The sequence below is a fragment of the Mobula birostris genome, chromosome 3, assembly GCF_030028105.1.
Source record: "Mobula birostris isolate sMobBir1 chromosome 3, sMobBir1.hap1, whole genome shotgun sequence".
NCBI lineage: Eukaryota > Metazoa > Chordata > Chondrichthyes > Myliobatiformes > Myliobatidae > Mobula > Mobula birostris.
In genome coordinates, this window is record NC_092372.1 from 118,910,982 (window position 1) to 118,934,981 (window position 24,000).

Genomic DNA, 24,000 nt, shown 5'->3' on the forward strand with positions numbered 1-24,000 from the left:
ATACTGCAGGCAGATCCTATACTCATTTTGAAGTTTTTATTTTCCTTGGCCTTTTATGATGCCACTGCCACTGTGTGGGTACAGTAGAGGAAAATGCTTGTTGGAACTTGGGCCATCCGAAGAGACCTATGTATGTGTGCAGAAGTTTCTATGCATAATATAAGATTCCAGGTTAGTCTAACCTACACTTGCACTCTTTCCCTCAATCAAAACCTTAGCAATTCCACAGGGGAACTATCGCCTTCTATCTTGTATCCCATTCAACATGGTGTTCAAATTTGAAATAAGCACACTTTAGTGGGTGCAGAATCCAGGCTTCTGAAGCTATATATGGTTTGTAACTTGTTTCACAGTTAGTACTATAAAATTCACTGTAGTGTTCAAATGACCCAATAGTTAAGTATGCTTGAAAGTTGTGCATTTTGTTTGTATAGGGGTTGCTTAATTCAAGCTATTGGATTAAACTACTTTTTTTAAAAATGGTGTTTTTAAATATTAAGCCTCAGCTAAGGCTTCAGTTAGTGCTGTCTCTTGGTTAGAGTGAAATAAAATTGGAAACAACAGGAATTCTGCAGATGCTGGAAATTCAAGCAACACACATAAAAGTTGCTGGTGAACGCAGCAGGCCAGGCAGCATCTCTAGGAAGAGGTGCAGTCGACGTTTCAGGCCGAGACCCTTCGTCAGGACTAACTGAAGGAAGAGTGAGTAAGGGATTTGAAAGTGGGAGGGGGAGGGGGAGATCCAAAATGATAGGAGAAGACAGGAGGGGGGAGGGATGGAACCAAGAGCTGGTCAGGTGATTGGCAAAAGGGATACGAGAGGATCATGGGACAGGAGGTCCGGGAAGAAAGACGGGGGTGGGGGAACCCAGAGGATGGGCAAGGGGTATATTCAGAGGGACAGAGGGAGAAAAAGGAGAGTGAGAGAAAGAATGTGTGTATAAAAATAAGTAACAGATGGGGTACGAGGGGGAGGTGGGGCATTAGCGGAAGTTAGAGAAGTTGATGTTCATGCCATCAGGTTGGAGGCTACCCAGGCGGAATATAAGGTGTTGTTCCTCCAACCTGAGTGTGGCTTCATCTTTACAGTAGAGGAGGCCGTGGATAGACATGTCAGAATGGGAATGGGATGTGGAATTAAAATGTGTGGCCACTGGGAGATCCTGCTTTCTCTGGCGGACAGAGCGTAGGTGTTCAGCAAAGCGGTCTCCCAGTCTGCGTCGGGTCTCGGCAATGTATAAAAGGCCACATCGGGAGCACCGGACACAGCATATCACCCCAGCCGACTCACAGGTGAAGTGTTGCCTCACCTGGAAGGACTGTTTGGGGCCCTGAATGGTGGTAAGGGAGGAAGTGTAAGGGCATGTGTAGCACTTGTTCCGCTTACACGGATAAACTTATCCACTGATGTCTACTATAAGCCTACTGACTCTCACAGCTATCTGGACTATTCCTCTTCTCACCCTGTCTCTTGCAAAAAACGCCATCCCCTTCTCGCAATTCCTCCGTCTCCGCCGCATCTGCTCTCAGGATGAGGCTTTTCATTCTAGGACGAGGGAGATGTCTTCCTGTTTTAAAGAAAGGGGCTTCCCTTCCTCCACTATCAACTCTGCTCTTAAACGCATCTCCCCCATTTCACGTACATCTGCTCTCACTCCACCCTCCCGCCACCCCACTAGGAATAGGGTTCCCCTGGTCCTCACTTACCACCCCACCAGCCTCCGGGTCCAACATATTATTCTCCGTAACTTCCGCCACCTCCAACGGGATCCCACCACTAAGCACATCTTTCCCACCCCCCCTCTCTCTGCATTCCGCAGGGATCGCTCCCTACGCGACTCCCTTGTCCATTCGTCCCCCCAATCCATCCCCACTGATCTCCCTCCTGGCACTTATCCATGTAAGCGGAACAAGTGCTACTTATGCCCTTACACTTCCTCCCTTACCACCGTTCAGGGCCCCAAACAATCCTTCCAGGTGAGGCAACACTTCACCTGTGAGTCGGCTGGGGTGATATACTGCGTCTGGTGCTCCCGATGCGGCCTTTTATATACTGGCGATACCGGACGCAGACTGGGAGACCGCTTTGCTGAACACCTACGCTCTGTCCGCCAGAGAAAGCAGGATCTCCCAGTGGCCACACATTTTAATTCCACATCCCATTCCCATTCTGACATGTCTATCCACAGCCTCCTCTACTGTAAAGATGAAGCCACACTCAGGTTGGAGGAACAACACCTTGTATTCCGTCTGGGTAGCCTCCAACCTGATGGCATGAACATCGACTTCTCTAACTTCCGCTAATGCCCCACCTCCCCCTCATACCCCATCTGTTATTAATTTTTATACACACATTCTTTCTCTCCTTTTCCTCCCTCTGTCCCCCTGACTATACCCCTTGCCCATCCTCTGGGTCCCCCCCCCTTGTCTTTCTTCCCGGACCTCCTGTCCCATGATCCTCTCGTATCCCTTTTGCCAATCACCTGTCCAGCTCTTGGCTCCATCCCTCCCCCTCCTGTCTTCTCCTATCATTTTGGATCTCCCCCTCCCCCTCCCACTTTCAAATCCCTTACTCACTCTTCCTTCAGTTAGTCCTGACGAAGGGTCTCGGCCTGAAACGTCGACTGCACCTCTTCCTAGAGATGCTGCCTGGCCTGCTGCGTTCACCAGCAACTTTTATGAAATAAAATTGGCTTAGGTTTTCGCTGGTATTAGCAATACAATGTCTGATGGGAAAATGGATCAGATTTGGGTGCAGTAGAAAAGATTGCATACTTGACCACTGCTATACCACAATTAGGAATGCTTTCCATTCGTTGCCTTGACCTCATTTTAGGAAATCTGATCACTTGGCTGTCCTCCTCCCACCTGCGTACAGGCAGGCACTAAAGAGTAATGCTCCAGAAATGAGGACAACAAAGAGGTGGTTGTAAGGAGGCAGAGGAGTGGTTATAAAATTGTTTCGAGTCTTTGGAATGGACTTGTCAGAGGATCTGAACGAATATTCCACAGTTGTCGCAGACTTTATAAAATCAGTCGTAGACAGGTACTTCTCAACAATTTTATTCAGTCTTCCTCGCCCAGAAGCCCTAGATGAATTGAGATCCACAATCTACTGAGGGCCAGATCAGTGGAATTTGAGCCTCAAGACCAAGTTTTTTAAAAAAAATCCAAGTACAATGTAAAGCCATCTTGCATACAAAGTAGCAATTCTAGACCAAACTTGAATCACTGAAAGATGCTTGATGGCTGTGGCGGGGCTTGAATGTCATCACTTCCTACAGAGTGAAACCAAGCAACATGGGTGACAACAAGGTTTTACTCCCAGATGCGCTCAATGCCTTTTATACTGGCTTTGACTATCAAAACAGGGAGCTCCCCCAGCCCCTGATGACCTTGTAATTTCAGTCTCTGAGGACAATGTGAGAGATTCCTAGATGATGGTGAACCCATGAAAAGCAGCTGATGATTGAAGATCTGTGATGATCAACTGACTGGAGTGCTCACTGCTATCTTTAATCTCTCACTTCAGCTGTCTGATTTACCCACCTGCTTCAATTATACTGGTGCCCAAGAAGATTATCCTAATGACTATTGTCCAGTAGCACTTGCTTCCACTGATGAAGTATTTAGAGAAGTTGGGATGAAACATATTAACTACTGCCTGATAAATGACTTGTATCTACTCCAGTTTGTCTACCATCATAACAGGACCACAGCATTTCATTGAATTCTGGGACATCTGGACAGTGAAATGCTCTTTGACTACGGCTTGGCATTCAATACCATCATCACTCATAAATCAATAAGCTTCAAAACCTAGACCTCAATACTTCATGCAACTGAATCCTTGATTTCCTTATTGCGTGAACTTTAGTCTTTTTGTACATTAGGTGTTTGATGGTTTTTAATGGGTCCTATTGGGTTTCTTTGTTTTTGTGGCTACCTGTAAGATGACAGATTTCATGGTTGTACATAATATACTTTGATAATTTTCTTTGAACTTTGATTATATTTTGACTTGGAGTGTAAACCAGTGTTAGATAAAAGGGACATTGCTATCTCCTCTGAAGTTATTGTGTTCTACTTCGGTGAGGAAGAACAGGAATAAAAGTGTGTATGGCATTGTATTGGACACTTGAGTTTGCAGTGCCATTATCTTCGGCAATTCCCACAGCTCTTAGGTCTAACTTCACAAGCACTTGTCTATTAATTGTACCTGTTATAAATAGTAATATGTTCCTGATGTACAGTTCTGGAGAACAAGTATCTAATATTCTGGTTGCATTTCACAATTAGTGATTTGATCAGCCATTCTGCTTGGTCTTCCTGAGTCTACTTATGAAGCTGAATCTCTGAACTCATGTCTTTGCTTTAACTGTATCTTATGTAAAAATATGCCAAAGCACTTCAAATAAATAATTACATTATCATTTGCATAGTATTTATGACCAAAATGTAGTGTATGCGCAGACTGTATATTTCACTACAACATGTTTTCCCTGGAAATCTGTGGTATCTCAAGAAAATAGTTGAATGGTTGCAAGTGGAAACCAGAAAAAAAAAGTCAAGAATGACATGCGCTTGAGCCCTCCTTCAACTGAACCTATATAATCTACAGCAGGGATTCCCAGCCTGTTTTATGCCATTAAGCAATGGGTCTTTGATCCCTAGGTTGCAAACCCCCTTGCCCATAGTATTAGGAATTTGCTATTGACCCAAAGTGGATGTAATACTGTGAAACAGTAAGGAAATGGTGTGAATATTAGTTACTATCATAATTGATACTTCCTCTTGTGACTTGTATTTGTAAATTACCTGACATGAAAAGAACAATTGACACCATGGTAGTGTAGAGGTTAGCACAACGCAATTACAGCTTGGTGTCGGAGTTCAGAGTTCAATCCGAGTACTCTGTAAGGAATCCGCGTACATCTTCTCCATGAAATGTGTGGCTGTTCTTCGGGAGCTCCAGTTCTCTTCTCCCTTCTCTCTCCCCCCCCCCCCCCCAGTCCAAAGATGTACTGGTTAGTAGGTAAATTGTCCTGTGATTAGGTTAGGGTTGAATCAAGGGTTGCTGGGTGCTATGGTTCGAGGGGCCTATTCTGCAAATTATCTCTAAATAAACAAGGATCTAATGCTTTCCTGGCTTGTATGGTGAATAAACTTTTCTTGGGCTTCCAGCCAGGTGCAAATATTGGTTATAATCAACGTTACAACGACAAACTCTGCCATTTTCATCAGGTATGATGCTTGGGCATGTCTAGCCCCATCGTCTGTCTCCCTGGTGGTCCTCATCAGGTGGGATATCAGAAACCTGTTTGATGAGGATTAACTGCTTGCTGTCACCAAGCAAGTCTACATTTAAATGTAATCTAAAAGGGACTGTCCACAACATATAACTTTGTATATGTATGAAAATCTGATACTGATTTTGAGCAAATTTTATTGCAATTCTTTTAATTTCTCTGCTGGGAATGACAATTTAACATCTGCATTTTTATTTCCAAAAATAAAATCCCATTTTATTTCAGATATGTGAGCTCTTGTGCTTAAAACAATCTTCAATTGCATTCTTTGTACCAGTTACCCATGGTTAGTTTTTTACTGTTTATATTATAATTTACCACTGTCCATTGACTGTGCCAAAATGTTAACTTCAAGGAAATTAATCTCAAAAGAACTCTTAAGAAATTTGGTGTATCCCAAGAGTCAAATAGTGATGTTGGAAGTGTAATTAGTGCTGGAAATTTTCGAGCCTGTGCGGCATCTGGAGAGAAATACTTTTTTCCAGTCCTTTTCTGAAACGGCCTTTACCTATACATGTGTCAAGAAACAAGTTGAAAGAAGGAAAGAAAATTAGTTATTTACAAATTTCCTGAAAAAATATTTGGTATGTTAAACTTTTGGGTAATTATTTACTTGAGGGCAAATTTCTATAAACCTTAGTGGCTGTAATATGGTAGTCACCTGTACAAACAGGAAATGTAATGGTACAAAGGAAAGAAAGTAAATCCACTGTTGGAAAGCAGGGATTAAATGTGCGGTTTGTTCTTTATTTACACCTTTTTAATATCCTAGAGTGCTTCACAGAACAACCTTGATTTGACATTGATTTGAAAGAGCTGTCAGGGCAGGTGGTGAGCTTGATCAAAAGTCTAAAGCTTTCTCAACCTTTCATCAAGGAATGCAAGTTTGGAAAAGCTTTGGAAGCTTTTTTTAATTATGTAGCTGGGGTCCACAGCAACTAAAGCAACAATTAGCAGTATTCTGTTGGACCATTGGAGTGATGATGATAAGGGATGCTAGCTTCATCCAAAAGTTTTAATAAAACAACAGTATTGAGCTGCTTTGTGGGTGAGAACAAAATTGTACACTTTACTGAATGGGGTGGCTTTGTTCTTGGCTTGTGTGTATATATGATCTCCCCACTTGGTTATCAACATTTGTGGAGTGATGACACTGCAGTAAAAAATAATTGCTTACTTGGTCCAAAAGTATTTGAATACCAAAAAGATATTTGAGATTGAAATTTTGCATTTAATCTCCTAGTTGCCAAAGTTAACTTGTTGAAAAGTTAACTAACCAAAAGCGAATTTTCAAGTGTAAATTCAGTGGACTTTGTTTTCAAATAACGTTGGTGTTGGTATTTAGTATAGTTCTGGCTATAACTAGGTATTGCTTTGGGAAAAGATGTAATTGATTAGTGCCTTTTTTCTAGTTTTCTAGCCATTGATCTTACTGGTTTTAATGCATTCACCACTGCTTTTGAGAAGGTGGTGTTGAGATGAGATTTCCAAGCCATGTTCTGCAAATTGAAGTCTGTAGCTGGTGTTCTCATGCCTGTTTTCCTTATTCCTGTATTGAGATCACTAGTTTGGGTTGTGCTGTTGGAAGTGGCTTGGCCAAGTAACCCACCATTCGCCTACTGACGCAACCGATGCGACAGATGATGCAATAGCCACAGCTCTACACACTGTTCTTACACATCTGGAGAAGGGTAATATGAGAATGCTATTCTTAGATTACAGTTCAGCATTCAACACTATAATTCCCTCCAGGCTTGACAAGCTTGGAGACCTCAGCCTTGACCCTGCCTTGTGCAGCTGGATCCTATACTTTCTGTCAGATCACCAGCATGAGGTAAGAGTGGGCTCCTTCACCTCTGACCCTCTGACCCTCAACACAGGTGTCCCTCAGGGCTGTGTACTAAGCCTCCTCCATTACTCCGTCTATACCAATGACTATCGCCACCCACAGCTCCAATCTGCTAACTAAATTTGCTGATGACACTGCACTGGCTTAATCTCAAATAATAATGAGGCAGCCTACAGACAAGGAGTCATCACCCTGACACAGTGGTGTCAAGGAAACAGCCTCTCCCTCAATGGCACAAAAACTAGGGAGCTGGTTGTGGACTACAGGAAGAATGGAGACAGGTTAACCCCTATTGACATCCATGGATCTGGGGTTGAGAGGGTGAACAGCTTTAAATTTCTCAGCATAAACATCACTGAGGATCTCACGTGGTCTGTGCATACCAGCTGTGTGGTGAAAAAGGCACCTCTTTCATCTCGGACGGTTGAAGTTTGGTATGGCCCCCCAAATTCTGAGAACTTTCTATAGGGGCACGATTGAGAGCATCCTGACTGGCTGCATCACTGCCTGCTATGGGAACTGTACTTCCCTCAATCGCAGGACTCTGCAAAAAGTGGTGCATACGGCCCAGTGCATCTGTAGATGTGAACTTCCCATTATTCAGGACATTTACAAAGGCTGTATAAAAAGGGCCTGAAGGATCATTGGAGACCCGAGTCACCCCAACCACAAACTGTTCCAGCTGCTGCCATCTGGGAAACAGTACTGCAGCGTAGAAGCCAGGACCAGCAGGCTCTGGGGCAGCTTCTTCACCAGGCCATCAGACTGATTAATTCATGCTGACACAACTGTATTTCAATGTTGACTGTCCTGCTGTACATACTGTTTATTATAAATTGCACATTTAGGCATAGACATAACATAAAGATTTTTACTCATGTATGTGAAAAATGTGAGAAGTAGTCATTCACTTCAAGGTTACTGCAGTGCATTTTGTAACTGTCGTACCATGGTGTGCTGTCGGTGTCATTTCAGTAGATGGGATGCTGTTTCCATAGTGTTAAGCTTAAATGGCAGCTGTTGCACCTACCCAAGCAAGTGGATATGATATCTTGCTCACAACTTGTACCTTGTAGATGGTAAAAGATTTTGGTGTCGGAGGTGAGTACCCCAACACTGACTTGCTGTTGTGACTGCAATATTTGTAGGTGAAATGTAGGTAATACTCCTGTTGAATTTCTGTTCGGATGTGAGACGCATCTGGATCTTAATGGACAGTTGTCAAATGTTCTAAACTGCTTGTACTTCTATGCAGCTGATTTCGAAGCAGCTGACCTGTGGAAAACTTGAAACTGAAGCTGATTCGGATATTGAGCACTTAATGCCTCTGAACCTCATTTGTTTGCGTTTTGGTAAAATTGCTATACTCACCACTTAAACAAGCTACTGAGCTTCAGAAATGTTGGAATAGCTTTTTCTATCTTTCTCCATTGTGCCCTCTGCCCCTCCTGTTCTAACTGTAGCCGGCAACAAATTCACCCTTTAAGCAAACTTAAAGCTTGGGTGCAGTTCATCTCTTTTGCTTTGCTGACGGTAAGTGAGAGGTTGTTGCACCATTCAATCAGATTTTGATTCTCCTATGTGAACCAGCGTGGATAACTTCATTCACCTCAACTTTGAACTGATTCTATGATCTGGGACACTCACTTTCAAAAACTCTACAACTCCTGTTTTTTGTATTTATTTAGTTTACTTTATATTTGCACATTGTCCTTTGCCCATTCGTTGCTAGTCTTTGTGTAGTTTTTTACTGATTCTATAGTATTTCTGTTCTACCGTGAATGTCTGCAAGAAAATTAATCTTAAGGTAGTCTAGGGTGACATTTATGCACTTTGAATTGAACTTTAAACTGATCTTCACCCTGGTGGCTACAAGATTTAAAAGGGTCTTTCAATTACCTTGCCATGAGCACCAATTGGCTGAGACCATTAGTAGATTAATAATGCAATTTGGTATTTCCTAAACTGCATTGCTCTGCTCTTTGCTAGATTGAGCTAGAGAACATTTCTGGAATTACGGGTTTTATCCACTATGTCCAGATATTATGGCAAAAGTTTTAGTTTGTGGTGAATTTAATGTTTTTTTTAAATAGATATTGATTACAAAATGTGACCAGGTTTGTTCTGTAATACTTTACCTTCATACTCCAGCTGTAAAATGGAGAATCTCTACGCCGTGTCTTCAGAGCATCTCACACCTTCAGCTTCTCATAATCTCTGTCACCCTCTTTCATCAACACGTTCTGCCTCAATCAGTGCTAAAAAACAGAAGAGAATTCCACTTTATCAGAGATCAGTAAGTGGGGAAGGTTGAGTGTTTAATCCTGTGTGCTAACAGCATGTGGTAACAGCAATAGTTTAATTTTGGTTATAAATAACAGTTGCATGGACTGAAGTTCAATGCTTTTGGTTTAAACTGAGTCATTAGATTTGTAGCTGGTAATATAATCTAGTACTTAACTAATCAGCCACTTCGGTCTTAATCTTGTAAATCTAAATGAGAATTGAGTATGTGGTTCTGACATGACTAACTATTGCTGGCTTCAGAGGTCTTTGAAGCAAAATATCTACACCTGGGATGACTTGCATCTTTTGCATGAGCACCATATTTAAAAGTAATTTGTACCCAAGATCCATCAGATGTGGAGAGAATAGGTTAATGTTTATGATACAGATTTTCAGCATTAAAATGTGCTAATTACTGCTGAAGAACGAATCTTAGCCAAAATAATCATAGCAATTTTTACTTAATGAAATTCTAAGTCATACTTAGCATGAAGAAATTGAGATTTTGTTGAATATTTGAAATACTACCATTCAAATGTTGCACCCTGTTATTTTTTTGGCTTTCTTAAGTATTAGACTTGCCTCAATGGTTTCAAAGAAAATTTAGCAAGGCTAGGGCAACTTGGGTTTTTTGAATAGAAGCAAGCATTTCTGGATAGTAATAGTTCTTGATGCTCAAAGCAGATTTGTATTGCTAATTAAATGCATATTAAATTCAAACTTGTGATTATATTGTTCTGTTTTTGCTTCACTTATTCTTGTCGCAGATACTGTGATCATCTAAACTTTAATCTTCACTCGAGTTGTTAGTTGGGATGACATTTCATTTGTTTGCATGAAGATTAAATTATCCTTATCCCAGAGACTTTAGACTTGAAATGTGTATATGTTAATGCTGAAATCTAGAATGCAGAGTGATCTACATTTTCGGCATCCTTGAGTAACATCATTAACAGCTTTCTTACCTTTAAAGAAATATTCTTTCTGAAATACTTGAATTTTGTAGCAGTAAATACTTAAAATTTAACAATATTATAAAATAACACATTGTATCCTAGCCACCACAACTAACCACTTACTAAGAACTTGTATGTGGTGAGTAACTGAAGAATGTTGAATATTTGCTGAAAGTGTACTTTCACTGCCTTCCCCTCACAGCACAAATTGCTTTCTCATGATTTCTACATATGTGATTTTTGAATTTATTAAACCTGTAAGTTTAATAATGGCTTAAGATACTGGTTGTCTGTAATCATTATCACTGTTTACACAATTAGTCTGCTTTGGTTTGCAGTGATTATAGGGTACAGTTTCTGTTAAATTCATTATTTCAATAATATCTTTTATATTCTTGTCACAGATGAGCTTTGATCCAAACCTCTTGCATAACAATGGCCACTCTGGTTTTGCTAATGGTACCTCAGGAGCCCTGCGTGAAACAGGCATTATTGAGAAACTGCTGTCATCGTATGGTTTTATCCAGTGCACTGAACGACAAGCCAGGCTATTCTTCCATTGCTCACAGTACAGTGGTAATCTTCAAGATCTGAAAGTGGGAGGTGAGAAATTGTCACTGCTTGATATGTATAGTACTCCAACTAGAGGAACTTCTACAAAGATAACCTTGTTTTATAGTTTTGCTCTTAGGTGGAGTTATGTTATAAGCAGGGCTAAATTATTTCAAGATCATTTACTTCAAATCAGATGAGCAAGTGTCTTGAAATGTGAATGTCATGTTGCTGTTAAATATTGGATATGTTTTAAATGAGCACCATTTTAAATGTTGCATAATTAAACATTGTACGTGGGCAGTATATTAGAAACATAAAAAACCTACAGCACAATACAGGCCCTTCGGCCCACAGAGTTGTGCCAAACATGTGCCTACCTTAGAAATTACTAGACTTACCTATAGCCTTCCATTTTACTAAGCTCCATGTACCTACCTAAAAGTCTCTTAAAGGACCTTATCATATCCACCTCCACCATTGCTGGCAGCGTATTCCACGCACTCACCACTCTCTGCGTTTTTTTTTAAACTTGCCCCTGACATCTCCTCTGTACCTACTCCCCAGCACCTTCAACCTGTGTCCTCTTGTGGCAGCCATTTCAGCCCTGGGAAAAAGCCTCTGACTATCCACACAATCAATGCCTCTCATCATCTTACACACCTCCATCAGGTCACCTCTCATACTCCATCGCTCCAAGGAGAAAAGGCCGAGTTCACTCAACCTATTCTCATAAGGCATGCTCCCCAATCCAGGCGACATTCTTGTAAATCTCCTCTGCACCCTTTCTATGGCTTCCACATCCTTCCTGTAGTGAGGTGACCAGAACTGAGCACAGTACTCCAAGTGGGGTCTGACCAGGGTTACATTACCTCTCGGCTCCTAGATTCAATTCCATGATTAATGAAGGCCAATACACCGTACGCCGCCTTACCCACAGAGTCAACTTGTGAAGTCAAGGGACTAAGAGCACAACTGTTTTTCTTCCCAGCAAAGTATGCTGAGGCATTCAGTGCTCAGCTCTCCATCAGCCACAGTTGTTATGGAATAGGATTGGTCACAGAGCATAGTTTGGTGGGGCTCTTTTACAGTAAATCTGTATTACCTGAGTTTAGAATTTTGTTTTGGCAGACTTCTGCCATAAATCAGAATTCTGTGTAAACATGGGACAATGCATAAGTTAATTAATGAAGTATAATGCAACGGTGATTGAGAAGGAAAACAATAATAAAACTCATTGCCTTAAAGAACCTCAAGTATTCCTGTGTTTAAATTATGAGGGTATACAGAACTGTAGGTTGTTTTTCTTTTAAAACTGAAGGGTTAATCTGAGAGCTTTTCCAAGCTTCACCATTAATTGATATAGGGAAAATGTCTTTGCAAGTCATAAATGTGCTTATTTTCTTGGGTGGTAGATTTGCATCTGTATTTGTCCAGTCAAAGCGGCGGCCACATTCAGTAGTTTAGAGCATATAGAACCATCTTCCTATTTCACAAGGCAAGTTTTAATCTAGTGGACTTCTAAAGGTCAGAAATTGGACTATGTATTTATAGAGACTGTCTTTATAAGTATTGCTTAAAATCTAATTAGAATACTTAAGATTGTCATTCACCTTAAGAATTGTGACTTCTGATTATTTATCTTAGTGATTGCAGCTAGCACCTAATGCAGCTGCAGTGTGTTGAATGGACAGAGGGGATTGGATTTGAATTCAGGGGAATAGTCTTCCCTGATTTTTAGTTCCCTATATGGGAGCCAGCTTCCTCCAGGCTTCACAATGTTATCTGTGATGTGCTGTGGCATTTATGATTGATCGAGTTAAATTTTAGGTGATCCTTGGGATCATTAAGCAACTTGACATGGTAATGCTGATGAGAATATTTGGAGATGATTGTTCTTGTTGGTATTGGTCATTGACTGTCAAGATTCAGACCACACCAGTTGCAGCGTCAGGCATGGAATCTTTGAGGAAATGTGAATGTGGAACTGAGCATCGCAATCAGTGGATGTGCTTATGACCATATGATGGAAGGGTATTATGGATAGTGCAGCTAAATACCTCAGAACACTGCTCTTCAGAGGTCCTGGATATAACTGGCCCTTAAATGATCGTAACCATATTTTTTTTATTCCCATCCATGTGAATTTATTTGCCCTCCTTGAACCTATACTATAGTGACTGTTCTGGGTAAAAGTCCAAACTTTCTGATTCTGGCATGGGGAAAACTTAAGTCATTCAGCCAAGTACTGTCCTGAGAGGTCACTCTTTTTGCTTTCTTGGAAATAAAGGTGATCACTTACCTGCATTTCACTGTAACACAGACACTTCCATTGAATCTCATGATTTAAGTAAGTGTGTTCTACTAAGATTTTTTCATCTTTAAGGCCTGTTTCTGTGCTGTAATTGTTATATGGTTATATATGGTTAAAACATCGTACTGTCAATTACTAGTGACCCACAACTGTAGACAGCATAAGTGAAGAGGACAAGACGTGTAAAAGGAACATATAGTTTAAGTCAGGTGATACTGTGGGGTAATATGATTGCATTAATTGGGTTGACAGTTGCAGTTCAGGCCCTTCTTGCCATGCCCTCTCCTGCCTGATCACACGAGTAGCTTTTTTGGAGTGCAGCTTGTGCCTTTCATTTGGGACAAGGATTTGGAGAATGGATATTGGGGAAAGAGCTGAGGTTTGTGATGTAAACACTTTAAGGGAGTAATGAGCTAAAATGTTACTTGATGGAAGTGAATGAAACAGAATTACCGTAAGGAGCTTGCAATAGCTACTGCAGCTCCCCATAGTGCATTGCTTCAGACAAGATGCCCTGCCTGTACATGAGAACTTTCCATTGGTGTGTTTTCAATTGGGTCCACACTATGGTTTCACTGCTGCTTGTGCCCTACAACCCATAAAAGATCTGATGTTCTCCTCATTCCACCACAGATCTTGCTATGTCCCACCTTCTGCAGAATTGTTTTTCAATATTTACCATGCTATTGTGTTTTGAAAGCAGTGCTCCCATGTACTTTTCAAGAGAAAGCTAAGGCTTTAAAATTCTGCTGATGCAGTTCCCTGGGGCTTGTATTTCCTACAGGAAAAGCCAATGTGTTGTAAACATTTCCTGTTAAGCACTTTCATAAATGTAATGCGGCATCTGTCCTGTTTGGGAATTGTTTGAGTTCACGCACATGTACGTGCCCTTAGCAATTTCTTATAAGTAAAAAGGATGGTACACCTTTTGCCGGGTTGATAGTTAAGCAGTAAATCACTAATGCAGTAACCCAGATTTGTGCTCATTAATGTGATTTTTTTTTTTCCCCCCCCATCTTCTCTGACACATTTGCCTGCTAATATAGTACTCCTACATTTAAAGATGAATCTACACTCTGATTTTGGAGTTTGGACTGTGCCCAACATACTTCCTGGCTCCCTAGGTATTCTTTACTGGCCTACCACATCAATATTGTTGGGAAGTTGGTCATTTCTGGAGCTACACCCTCCAGAATGCTCCTACGCGAGTCCTGCCTTCTTCCGAATGTTATGGTTTGATCCTTTTGAGAAGTTTGTATTTAAGAATTTCTGGCCCAGTTTCAGGCTCTTTGTAGGAAGCTTGGTGCCAAATGAGAAATCAGTTTTGTCTCTGTTACATAACTGTTAGCCCGCTGTGTCAAATTTAGCTGGGTTAGGAAGTCTAAGAAATTTGTATTACAATCTTCCCCACCGTGCAAATCTGCTGAGTTGGGCTAAAATTCATAGAGCATTGGCAATTAGAACACCCATTGTATTTGACAAATTGCGATACATGTGCCCACATGTCCACTTGTTGCCTGCTTTGGTAGACTAACTGAATGTAAGATGGTAAAGGGAGCACTGCAACTCAGTAAAAACATTTGGTGTAGTATGACAATTTAATGCCTTGATAACCAATCTAAATCACCTGCAGATGATGTGGAATTCGAAGTGTCCTCTGACAGACGGACTGGAAAACCAATTGCTGTCAAATTGCTGAAAGTAAAACCTGAAATTTTGCCTGAAGAAAGGATCACTGGTCAGGTAAAACTCATTACTGCATCCAGCCTTTTGTAGTGCGGTGGGGGGAGGAGGGAAGAATGTTGCCAGCACCTTTATTGAGAAGAGTAGATGGTAACATGGGCTGAATATAAAATCGCATTAGTGAGCATGGGCGCTTGATCATCAGTGCAGACACCCTAGGACCAAAGGACCTGTTTCTGTGCTGTAATAGTGACTCTTCAAATTTCGTCACTGAGCACTATTCTGTTAAAGCTACACTTCTGAATCTAAGCTTGCAACACATTATTTGCTCCATCCTGAATTTAATTTGATTTATTGAGAATTGAAATGGATATCTTTTGGAATAATTCTTACCATTTCAAAATGGATTGGAGTTTTTCTCGTCATAACAGCATGCAAGTCTATTTTCAAATCTCAAATATTAATGCTGGTGATAGGTAGTGGGTGAGGGAAGTCAATACTTTAAATTCTTTGTTCTCCACATACCATATGTAGTTCCATTAAGTCAATAAATTCAATGGAATGCTGATGTTTGAATTCCTGCTCCTTTGAGAGAATACCTTGTCTGCATCTCCCACCTGGTGGTATTGAATTAAATTGTCCTCTCTTGGGCTTAGACTTGAGGATCCATCTTTGAAACTTCATATAATCTTCAGCTGGATGGGACTTGAGTATGCATTGTCCACAAATCATGCTTGCTGATTTTTCAGTTTTATTTTTCTTGGGGGCCCTAATTTGCAATATGTTAACTGTTTTTAAGGAGCCACAGTTGGATTGGATTTGAGCTGATGGGAAAGTCAAAATTCACAGAGTGCTGACTTTCTGAACAACTTTCATTGGTGGTTTCCAGAGAGGATTCTTTCCACCAGTTTTAGCTGCTCTTCGTGCGTGATCTTTACTCGCCAACCCAATCTGTGTGCTCTTCTAATGCAATGAACTTCTGGTGAAATACTGCCTTTGTCCTTCAGGCACATCCAAGCATTTTTATTCCTTTTGCTGCATTTTTTAAGTTTATTCTAAAGTTGCTGTGTGTACTTGCATTTATCAAGGTGAATGGGCCTTTTAAAGTTGACACTTAAAGCAAAGTCAGCTCTTGACTGTCAGTAGCTTTAATTTTTGCTGTCATATCTGTCGAAGCTCTAGTATTTGGGTGATGGTGTTTTCACTTCTGTAGTGTGCACCAGGATAGATTTTCTCGGGGGGGGGGAGAAATCCTCTTGTTCCTTGCATTAAAAGAGTTATTTGTATCACCTTGTGTTCATTAAAGATTTTCATTTTGAGATTAGTTACATTGTTTGAATCACAACACAAAGTAACTTGCATCTTTGTTATGAAATGAAACATTTTGGGGGGTGGATGAGTGTTTACTTAGCACTGCCAGACTTGTTATTCTTTTGGAACATGGATACTTGGACTAAAGACCATGGCCCTTAATCAGATTGATTTAAAAACTTGCAGAACTTGTTCACAAGGAAGCAGTTCTAACATCCACAGAAAACTATTTTGGTCAATTGCTGGCAAATTCTCTTGCGAGTTCCAATATAAAGCAATACTTGTGAAAGTCATTCAAGGAAGTGTATACAGAAGTTCTATTTCCTTCAAGCAAACACTCTTGTTTTTGTGTAGCTGTACTTGCACTGAAGTGAAATGATTGTGGCTGAGGAAGGGTATAAGCTGATTAATTCCTCTCCATTGTGCCTGTTTTTTTCTGGTCCATGTTCATTTGTGAAAAAATGAGTGTGTCAAGAAGTGCAAGTGAGTTGGCATGCAGTAGCTTGCTAAATACTGTTGGACTACATTATTTTTGCTACATTTGGAAAAATAGCTATTGCGCTAATGGTCAGTGTTACTGGTCATGTTTATAGGTTTACAGATGAGCTTCATTACCACTTTTGGGCACTTCTCCTTGTTCTTTAATAAAATAAATTGGGTTTCTTAATTATGGCCTATTAGATTAACATTACAGACCCTGTTTTGTTAAGGATGTCTTATTTTTGCAGCTTGTTTTCAATGTGGCTGTGAATAGTTATGGTATTTGAGCTTATCTGTTTGTCATGAAGAGAGGAAAAATGAACTTTCCCAATGGAGTTGCCCTTTAGTTGAAATGAGCTTCTATTTGTTTGACTTTCAGGTATTCTAAGCCAGTCTTTATCGTTCCCTTTTATTTTCTGACTGCCTCAAATTTTATAAAACTAAGGCTGAGTAACCCTATTTAAGACTAGCGTGCTTGTGAGTAATAAAGTAGCTTAACTACTTGGTCCTAATTGGTCTGCTTTGTCTTGGGATGAAGAGGGTAGTTGCATGGTAGGTGAGGCAGTCTTGTAGGTGATTGTGGTCTCAAGTGTGCTTTTCATCCTCTTCAGCTTGACTTGAATCCCTGCACCAAAAAGTGAGCAGGAGGAATTTGTATTCACCTTTTTGCGTGTAGCTTGTGCAAATATGGGCTAATCTGAGGAAGTAATCCAAACAGACGTTAAAGGAAACGGCACATATCATGGGATTCAATCATGTTTATAGATACAGTTGAAAGAATAATCTTTATTTGGGTACTATTTTAGTACTGCTATCAGTTGGTCAGCATTAAGGTAGTTGAATTTTGATAAATTGAGTGCCTTGCTCCTTGGGATACTTGAAATTTTTAGCAATCAAAATTAAGACAAGCAACTAAAGTGTTCTAATAAAAATGAACCAAAGCTTGCCCATTTTGCCAGGGGAGAAGCAGCTGAAGTCATTTTGAAGGCAGATAAATACCTAACTATTCTAGGTCAATAGATAGTCATCTAAGTAGAAGGATTAAGAAGAATTTTAATCTTTGAACAATCGAGAAGAAAGAAATTGAATTAATAACTTTTGTTCCTAAAATAGAGATACTTGTTATTTCCTTCAATAATTGAAAATGCATTTTAACTTGTCCTCATATTTGATTTGAATCTGGAATCCAGCACATCACTAAGTGTGAAGAGGTATTCTCATTTTTGGTAGCATCATGAGTTTGCCTTGCGTACAGTTTGTAATATACTACTATAGTCTGCAATGTTTATATAAAAATGGTGTAGAACACTTCCATTGTGATGCATAAGAACTATAAACTGCATTCTGTACTCTAGTAGTGAGGCTGAATGGGTAATCTGTTCCTAAAATTATGAAGGGGGAGAAAAGCAGTAAGTGTTAGTATGTTTTTTTTATTTGCTTGCTAAGTCTGTATAAAAAATGGGAAAGTTTCATTCTTATGGCTTGAATGTCAGCCAGTAGGGCGAGTGACCAGCTAGTCGTGATGTTTTATTTGAGATTAGTGATTTGTGGTAACATTACAATTCCTACATTTTCAATTCTAGTTTTACCTTAATGTTGACCAGAAAGTCCTTATTTATATTTTTGTAAATGCTATGATTTGGCTACTGATTGATCAATATTAGCTGATTAGTCTTTCTACTGGTTTTGAGGTTTTGTTGTGGAGATGCACATGGTGTATGGAGGATTACTGTTGCGTCTTTAGTTTCATGCTGAAGTTGCACTCAACTTATTGGTCCTTTATTCATCATCTACCAGTTCTAGACCTTGCTTCAATAATCAGGTCCTTGTATCTAGTCTTCTATTTTGTTGTACTCTGTTCCTGCTTCTAGGAAGCTCAGTCTGATGTGCTGTGGCTTTCTTAGTGCAAGTACCCTTCTCAAAATTATAAACTTAGTGGGTTTGAAGTGGTGTAACTTGAAAGAGGATTTTAATAATAAACATGTTTTCATGTGAAATATTCTAATCACTTTTATAGCAATGTAATTGAATGTAGGTCCAAGCCTCATAAGGAGGAATTGGGGTGGATGGCTTCAACCTTATGAAAAATATATTTTGAAGTGGCAACTAGGTAGTTGAAGGCATAACCATAAGTGGCAGAGTTGCTGACTAAAGTTGGGGATGCTCAAGGGCAAATCTCTTAAAAGGACAGGTGAATAGTGATTACCCCATTGCATAATTTTTTTCTTCCCCCATGGTATGTGGAGGATAATGTTTCAATGAAACTATACCTAAATAGTAATGCAAGTTACTTTTACGTAATGTAACTATGCAAGTTACCTTTATCTAATCATTAGAATCTAATGGAACATTGTCATCAAATATTCTGACTGTCTGCAAAGTTGTAAGAGAACCTTGTAAGATAACTGTTTTTGCCAACAAATCATCTGGAAATCAGGGGTTGAAAAGTTAGATGTAGCAGTTTGGAAATGGACACTGACTGGAATTTTAATCATTCTGTCAGACCTTTACGGGTCTGTTAGTTTCAGTACCGAATTACTGCTGCTTGATATGTATAATGTAGAATAGTGGCAGAAATCTGGTACTATAATGTCAAGATTTTTTTTTCTACCAATTCATAAAGACATTGGAGGAATATTTTCTGCTGGTCTAAACCCAAAACTAGACACACCTGGTGTCTTCGACCAGCGGCATTTTCAACCCCTGGAAAGCCTTCATGTACACTCCTGACATTATTCTTTGTTATGTCATGGTATGTCCAGGTTGTCTGTGCTGCTCCCCTTAACCTTGAGAACAAATCTGGGCTGAAACCTTCATCTCCTGGTCAGACTTCAGGCAGTGTGTGCTATGAACGCAATGGGGTAAGATTGGATTTTGTCTTTCCAGGTAATAAATTATCTTTCAGGTAGGTTGCCCATGCAGGCACCTGAGTTTAGACATGCATGCATATGTCAGCCAGATTGCTATTAAATTAGATGGTTCCTATAAATATGGGTAACCACTTGCCTCAAATTAAATTCCACACCCCATTATCTTTGTGCTGATTTTGGTTTTAATCATTTCGATAGCATGTGAACAAAATTCATGGAAAAATGTTCCTTCAGCACTTGTTTAATTTTAAATAGTTCAGTCTTTGCAAAATTAGTCTAAAATCTAAAAATGTTCAAAATTAAGCAACAAATGTTTGCCAAGAGCATGAAAATATCTAAATGTTGAATTTAAAGTATTAATCAAGTTCTATAACTGCAGGACTTTAGCTCAAGCTTCTTCCTTCAGTGAATGCTGTGCATGTTTTTTAACAAAAGGGAAATGGTTTACCTTCTAAAAATACATTTCATTCCCTGAAACATTGGATCCTTTAGGGTATTTGCAACATTAATATCAGTATTTTTACCTGCAGATGATGTCTTATTAGCAAGCTCCAAGGTGCCACCCTGTTCTGGTTTAAGGGAACAGTATCTATTTTTATATGTATATTTAAAAAAATAGAGTAGATGGGGTGAAGGGATAAGATAAGCACATGTCATGAATTTCTGTGTCCCAGAGGTGTATAAGTTGAGTGCACTAGATTGTTATAGACTATTTTGTGTTTGGTCTTTTGGTTGCTTTTTTGGAGGGGGGGGGGGCAAAGCTGTCTTTAATAAAGCTGTGGGAAAAATTAAGTAATGAAGATATAAGTGCCTGTAAATAATGTTTGTGTGCTGCTGAAATCACAATTGTTTGTCTGGGCTCTATTTTATCTTGCTATATTTGGCCCCTTGGTCCTTGCTGTTTTTCTTTGAAATGAAAGATTTAACTGTCAATTCATTTGGCGAATCTTCTAGTGGGGGGGGGGGGGAGAGGTTGTTGGGAGAGGGGTAGGTAGGTGAGTGGCTGGCTTCAATAAATTTTAAAGCTGTATACTTCAAAATGTTTCTTAGTCTTGTTCCAACATCATTCGTGTATTTCAAATAAACGTTCTGCAGTTAGTGAGCCAGAGTAATTGTAAAGTTCATTTCAGTTCATTAATTTGATGGGGTTGTGAGGAATAATAAGTCAGCCATGATGGTATGAATGGCGGAGCAGACTCGATGGCCGAATTCTGCTCCTATGTCTTACGGTCTTATTCCATTTTGCCTAATGTATTGTTTTTTCTCATGTTAAAAAGTTGGTCTCTGGAACTTGAAACATGACTGTAGTATTATGGAAAATGGTTTAAATATATCAATGGCCACATGCAGAGTATCTGAAACTGTTATACTGACCCATTACAGGGGTCATCATTGCAAAAGGTTTCTGATTTCTTTGCTTCAGCATTTGCTGACAGAAGAGCCTTGAAAGATTTTTTGCTCAGTTGCCACAAGGTAGAAATGAGAAAAGCAAATGGATTTCAACCTCTAATCAACTACTTTGGAAGAAGAGCAAAATTGCCCCAGATTTTTAAATCTAATTTTTTAGTTCAGTTTGAATTATCCTCTACATACCATGAAAGACTCCTGGCAAATCTACTTGGAAGATTTATTTAAATCACAGCTCCGCCCCCCCCCCCCCCCCCAAACACTATTGCTGAGTATAGTTTAATCTGTATAGGATAATGGTGGAAAGCTATAAATGTACAATCTTTAGATACTGAGTTTGTGTTTAAACTTGCATTAAGTTTTGCCGAGTTTTTGAGAAATTTTCCTTTAAGTACTAATTTCCAAATGTACAAGTCTAAATTTTGTTGTTCTCTGCTTTATACTGTTTGAGAAATAACCGTGATTTCCTTTTTAGGGGCAGGTTTGTTAATTTCAGTACTTTGTTCATACATTTCTGGACTATCACAATTTTAGTATAAAGTTGCTTTGGCTAAAAATTGATTTCTCCCTAATTGGGTGGTGGGGCAAATTAGCTTGAAAGCTTCATTCTTGTGGTTCAACTAGATATTGATCGAATGGGAAATGAATGTCTGCCACTTTATCTGAACACCGAAAGCCCATTTGACATTTTAACGTCATTGTGGGACATTCTCAAGAGCTAGTTCCATTAATGACCAGGAACAGTTAGGGTGCACAGCCCTTTATTATACTAAGAGCTGATCTTTTTTATTATTTTAACTATTTGAGGTGGCATACAGTGGGAGTTTCAACCACTAAGAAACTTGATGTAAAATGATATTCTACTTATCTGAATTTGATGCTAATCATTTTGTTCCAGATCCTTTTCCTTATTACGTACATTTAGTAGTGTTGCATTGCCTTGTTGTTTACTTTAGTAGACATCTAATCTAAGATTTTGATTGGATGTCAGCTTTTAGTTACGTGTAGCACCTTTTTAAAAGCAAGGAGAATTTGCTTAAACCTAATTTGTTGGAAGATAAAAAATGGTTATTGCTGCTGCTTTGGCTTCAGGGACCCACTTCATTTGTGATTTCAGATGCTGTGTGGGGTTTGCACATTCTCTCTGTGAGTCAGTTTCCTCTTGGTGTTCCAGTTTCTTTCCACGCCCAAAGATAGAAGATTGATTGTTTGCTACAAAATACCATTAATATAGGCTAACACTGAGTTGAAAACTGATAGGAATGAGGTTAAGTTGGTGTTTGGGAGAGCTCCAATGGACCTGATGGGCTGAACACTTGTGTAATTACAGTACAAGAAGAAAATAGATCAGTGGAGGACAGTTGGATTTGCTTTTACACTGTGGTGAGTCTTGGATCTGCTAATCATGGAACAGTCCCTAGTGCAGGAAGGGGACATTTGACTTGTGTTTGTGTCTAATAACACTAAGATGGAATAGAATATCTTACTTTTGGATTCATTTTGGTTGTGGTTATAATAAAGCATTGCATATGGGCACTGTGGATATGATATGAACAGTCATCCTGTATTTAGTTGATACATTAAAACATAGTTCAGCAAAAAGACTCATTTTCCAATGAAGAAATGGAGAAGAGCCAATGGTTAGAATTTAAGTGCTGCAGGAGTGTAATATTTGCTGCTGAACTGTTTAGTACTGTGTGCTCGTGCACAGCGAGTCTGCCATCAGATACCCAAGGGCCTGGTGGAGAGTGCACAAAGGAATTCAGTAAATTTGGGAAGAATGAGGAGTTGATCTTAGTTCAGAAAGAGTTGGAGCAAAGTCTGCTGCTATTGGAAAATGCAGATGACTGAGTTGTGAGGTTGTGAAATCAGTGCCTGGGGTTGGGTAAGATATTGGATTTGGCATTTAAGGTGGGGAGTTTGTGGTGATTGGAAACATGGGGGGTGTGATTTGTCAGTGGATAAAGGTTTGAACTGTGTTGGGAACATGAGCTGGGATGCTGTTCTAGAGTTTTGGGCTGTTGAGAAGTGGCAATGGTAACATGAGGTAAGGAAGCTGAAACATCAATACCATATGAAGAGGGGTCCAGTGTAGTTTGGAGCTGGTCTGGAAGCCTCTTCCCTTTTAATCTGTGCTACTGCAGACTGTGTTTTTGGACACCTGTGGGTCACTAGCAGTCAGTATCCTCTGTCATTAGTATGAAAAGTTTAATGTTTTTGACATGGAAAATCTATGCAAGTATTTATAATGTGAATTAGCTGGTCAGATTTCTGGACTATTAATTTTTACTGGGAAATTGCTTTGTGTTACATGCGCTGGAAAGTAGCACAGGTTTCAATTTGGTAAAGATTGTTCCTTGTAGGGAGATGAGTGCATAGATCAGAGTTATTGATGGACCGGACAATTGATTCAAATAGTCGACACTGCACTTAATATGTCTGCACTTGAGTCCTGTGAAAAATTCAAATCTTTAATCAGAGCAATGTGCAGATAACCAGATATGAAGGGGGACACACAAAATGCTGGAGGAACTCAGCAGGCCAGGCAGCATCTGTGGAAGAGTAATGACATTTTGAGCCAAGACCCTTCATCCAGACTGGAGAAAAAAGATGAGTTGGATTTTTTTTTTAAAGTGGGTGGGAGAGGAGGAAGAACAACAAGGTGGTAGGTGAACCAGGTGGGGGAGGTGGTGAGAAAGAGCTGGGAAGTTGATTGGTAAAAGAATTACCGGGTTGGAGAAGGGGTAATATGATGGGAGTGGAGACAGGCCATGTCTCTGGAGGAGCACCAGAAGATGATGTTCGAGTGAGAGATGGGAATGATTGGGGGGGAGGGGGCATTACTGGAAGTTCAAGAAATCAGTGTTCATGCCCATCAGGCTGGAAACTACTCAGATGGAATACAAGGTGTTTCTCCTCCAACCTGAGTGTCACCTCATCGAAACAGTAGAGGAGGCAATGGACTGGCGTGTGGAATGGGAAA

General features: G+C 39.9%; 1 protein-coding gene across 3 annotated transcripts in view; it reads left to right on the forward strand.

The window, feature by feature from the left end:
* csde1 (cold shock domain containing E1, RNA-binding) overlaps window positions 1–24,000 on the forward strand; it is a 104,355-nt gene that overhangs the window by 13,149 nt on the left and 67,206 nt on the right. Inside the window, exons 3-6 of one of the 3 annotated variants that reach the window (XM_072253257.1) lie at window positions 9,310–9,454; window positions 10,805–11,003; window positions 14,900–15,009; window positions 19,503–19,601. In XM_072253257.1, the coding sequence (XP_072109358.1) occupies window positions 9,317–9,454; window positions 10,805–11,003; window positions 14,900–15,009; window positions 19,503–19,601 (546 nt within the window). In that variant the 5' untranslated portion in view covers window positions 9,310–9,316. The remainder of the gene's footprint in view (window positions 1–9,309; window positions 9,455–10,804; window positions 11,004–14,899; window positions 15,010–19,502; window positions 19,602–24,000) is intronic. The other 2 variants (XM_072253258.1, XM_072253259.1) reach the window with 2 other exon arrangements.